The sequence below is a fragment of the Carlito syrichta genome, unplaced genomic scaffold, assembly GCF_000164805.1.
Source record: "Carlito syrichta isolate Samal-C Ts95f unplaced genomic scaffold, Tarsius_syrichta-2.0.1 Scaffold288106, whole genome shotgun sequence".
Taxonomy (NCBI): Eukaryota; Metazoa; Chordata; class Mammalia; order Primates; family Tarsiidae; genus Carlito; species Carlito syrichta.
Genome location: NW_007232202.1, coordinates 89115 through 92134, shown reverse-complemented (window position 1 = coordinate 92134; position 3020 = coordinate 89115). Strand labels below are relative to the sequence as shown.

General features: G+C 65.0%; 1 protein-coding gene across 1 annotated transcript in view; it reads right to left on the bottom strand.

The window, feature by feature from the left end:
• Window positions 1-3020, bottom strand: part of TMEM184A (transmembrane protein 184A) — a 7021-nt gene that overhangs the window by 3216 nt on the left and 785 nt on the right. Inside the window, exons 2-4 of the mRNA XM_008053364.2 lie at window positions 665-830; window positions 167-257; window positions 2-68 (exon numbers count right to left, since the gene is read on the bottom strand). Coding sequence (XP_008051555.1) covers window positions 2-68; window positions 167-257; window positions 665-830 — 324 coding nt within the window. The remainder of the gene's footprint in view (window position 1; window positions 69-166; window positions 258-664; window positions 831-3020) is intronic.

The window sequence follows — 3020 nt, the reverse complement described above, 5'->3', positions numbered from 1 at the left end:
AGAAGCGCAGGAACCCGATGGAGTAGGCTGAGCCCCGGAGGCAGCAGGTGCCATAGACGCAGCTGGACCTGAGTGGGGGAAGCTCCTGAGGCGGGCTCGGGCCGCGTCCCAGCACTCGCCTGGGCCCTGCAGGGCTGGCCTAGGCGGGGGCCCGGGGGAGCCTTACCTGATGGGCTTTCCCCGAATCTCAGCCATGATAGCACTCTCGCCCCCCAGGTACTGGAAGCAGAGGCTCAGGAAGCTGTAGATGACAAAGGCTGCGGGCAGGCAGAGGGGCGGGCGTGAGGCTGGGGCCCCAGGACCCGACGGGCGGAGCGGCTCCTGCCGGGCCAGGCCAAACTCCAGGGCACCCTCTCCCCAGCGGAGGCTCTGGAGGGCCGCGCCGAGGGGTGGCCTGAGAGTGGCCCAGGGGCCCCCGTCAGCCCCCACTCCGTCCGGGCTCTGGGCAGGCCTGCTGCAGCCCGGCCCCGGAAGTCTGGGGCCATCCACCCCGGGTCTGCTGGCTCCGCTAAGCCTGGCAGCACCTCCAGCAGGGCCCGGAGAGTGGGAGGTCTGGGGTGGCGTGAGAGTCCTCGTGAGGGCAGGCCCTGGTAGCCCCTCACTTGGCACTCCCAGCCCAGCCCGGCCCGGCGGGGGCCCGTCTCAGGCCCCGAGCGGCACGCACCTTCATAGCAGTCACGCACAGAGTCGAAGTAGACGTAGTACTGGTGGCCTCCCAGGAGGAGGAGGCTGAGCCAGGAGTCAAAGGCGTAGATGGGCACGATGAGGAGCAGGCGGATGACGTAGCGTTGCTCCTGGGGGACGGTGTAGGCGCGCAGGTGCAGGAAGATCTGGGGGGAGGCTCGGGTGGGACGGCGGGCCCCCCCGCCCGGCGCCAGCCCGAGGGGTGGGGGGAAGCGGAGCCAGGGACAGCACCCCCGGCAGCGGGCCAGGGCCACCTCGCGCGTCCCCGCACACTCTCGTTCTCTACACGGGCGAGCTTGTTGCCGCTAAAGGAAGCGGCCCTTCTGCTGTCATCAGACGCACACCCAGACACACACTCAAGGTAAGGCCTCACTCCTGCCTCCCAGGCTGCGGCCTCCAACGCCTGGGTTCAGGCGATCCTCTGGCTTCAGCCTCCCAAGGAGCTGGGACGACAGGCGCAGGCGCCACCACACCTGGATCTCACGTCTTGTGTCGCAACACGGCCACGCTCTGCTGCCCAGGCTGGACTCGAACTCCGTGCCTCAGGCGGCCCCTGCCCTGGCCTCTCAGATGCGGGGATGACAGGTGTAGCCCCTGTGCCCAGCGGCTATTTCAAAATGTATATTCGAGTTTGTATACAATACATGTACTTCTGACTACAACAGAAAATGATATATTTTTAAATTTGTTTTTCAGTTGATGGATAAAACCGCACCGGCTTGTGGTGTGTGACACATGGTGGACACAGCCCCAGGCAGGGGCTTCCCCGCCCACGGCCCATCTCCTCGCACATTTGCGTTCTTCTTGGGGCGAGGACCCTCAAATCTACTCTCCGCACCGCTTCTGGGCACACGGCTCACCGCTGTTCGCCACGGCTTTGATTGCGCTCAGCCGCCCCCGGCACGAGCCAGCCTTCTCCGTCCCCGGGGAGCTCCGGCTGTGGGCGCTCACGCACACAATCACTCACTGGTTCAGCCAGTTTCCTGAGGGAGCAGCGGGGACGTGCCAAGCCCCAGCCGGGCACTCTGGAAAGCAGCTTGGCTCTCACTGCAGGGACGTGAGAAGGACAGATGCCCTCTCCCTCCGAGGAGCAAATGTGGAAATGAAGAAGGCGCGTGTACGAGAACATCGCCACGTGACACCCAGGGAACGGCCACAAGGGACACAGAGGGGACCCACGGGGGAGGCCAGCTGGCCACACCACACAGCCAGTGAGATGAGGCCAGACACGCCCGCCGGGGGAACGTTCTGGGGGGACCCGGCCTGGAAAGTCAGACGGCAGCCACGGTCTCACCAGACTCTGCGACGGCCACGTGTTCGTGGAGTTAGGGCCACGGCCGCGCTCCCTGGCTTTGGCCCCCTCTCCTGCCTTGGGGAGGTGCCCTCCTCTTTCTCTCTCTTTAATTTCGTTTCCAAATAAGCTATATTTTGTAGTCCAAAAAAAGGAAAGAAAGTCAGGCGGCACACCAAGTGGGACCCCAAATGCGTCGGGGACACCTGGCAGAAACGAAGAGAAGACGTCATTACTTAGCCCCTGGGCAGTGGGAAAAGATGGGCAACTGCGGTCTCTGCCTTAAGCCTTTCTGGCGTTTCCGTTTTCTACAAAGGAAGGATGAAGTGACACGGGTCGTTCAGAGGCAGCAGAGCGGGGAGCTGGCCGTGGGCAGCCGCTGAGGGTCTGCAGAGGCGCAGGGTGGAAGGCTCCCTGGAGGAGGCAGGCAGAGGGGAGGCTGGGCGGAGGGGCAGCGTGTGCCGAGGCCACGGGCACCAGGTGGTCAGGGCACAGCTCAGGGAGTGGGGAGGCCGGCAGCAGGGGCGGACTCTTATCAGTCACGTGCTCCCTGCCGGGGCAGCAGGAAGGCGCGGCACGGCCAACCACTAGGAGACCTCTCCCCACGGGCGCTCTCTGGCAGGTGACCTTGGCAAGCCGCTGTCCTCTCCAGCTTTGATTCCCCCAGCTGGAAAGCGAGAGGGCTGAGCCCTCTGTCCTGCCCGGGTCTGCCCACACCAGGGTGGGCCTGGCGGTGAGCCTGGGGTGGACCAGGCCCAAGAGAGCGCCGTGAGCCCTGTCCCCACTGGGGCCCCTGGAGGCTGGGCTACAGCCACACACACAGCAGGCCTGGGATTACAGCTCAAACGCTGCCGCCTCTGGGAAATCCTCCCCAACAAGAAGGGCCTGCCTCCGTGGCTCTGCACTCTATCTGACCGCCATGTCGACCTTGTGTGCCGGTTATTTGAGGCCACATCTGGACACACACGGCCCAGCAGGCAGCTGCCACTAGTGTCCAGGAGACTTGTGGCTGCCCCCTTCCCCGCCTGCCAGTCTCCCGATTGCC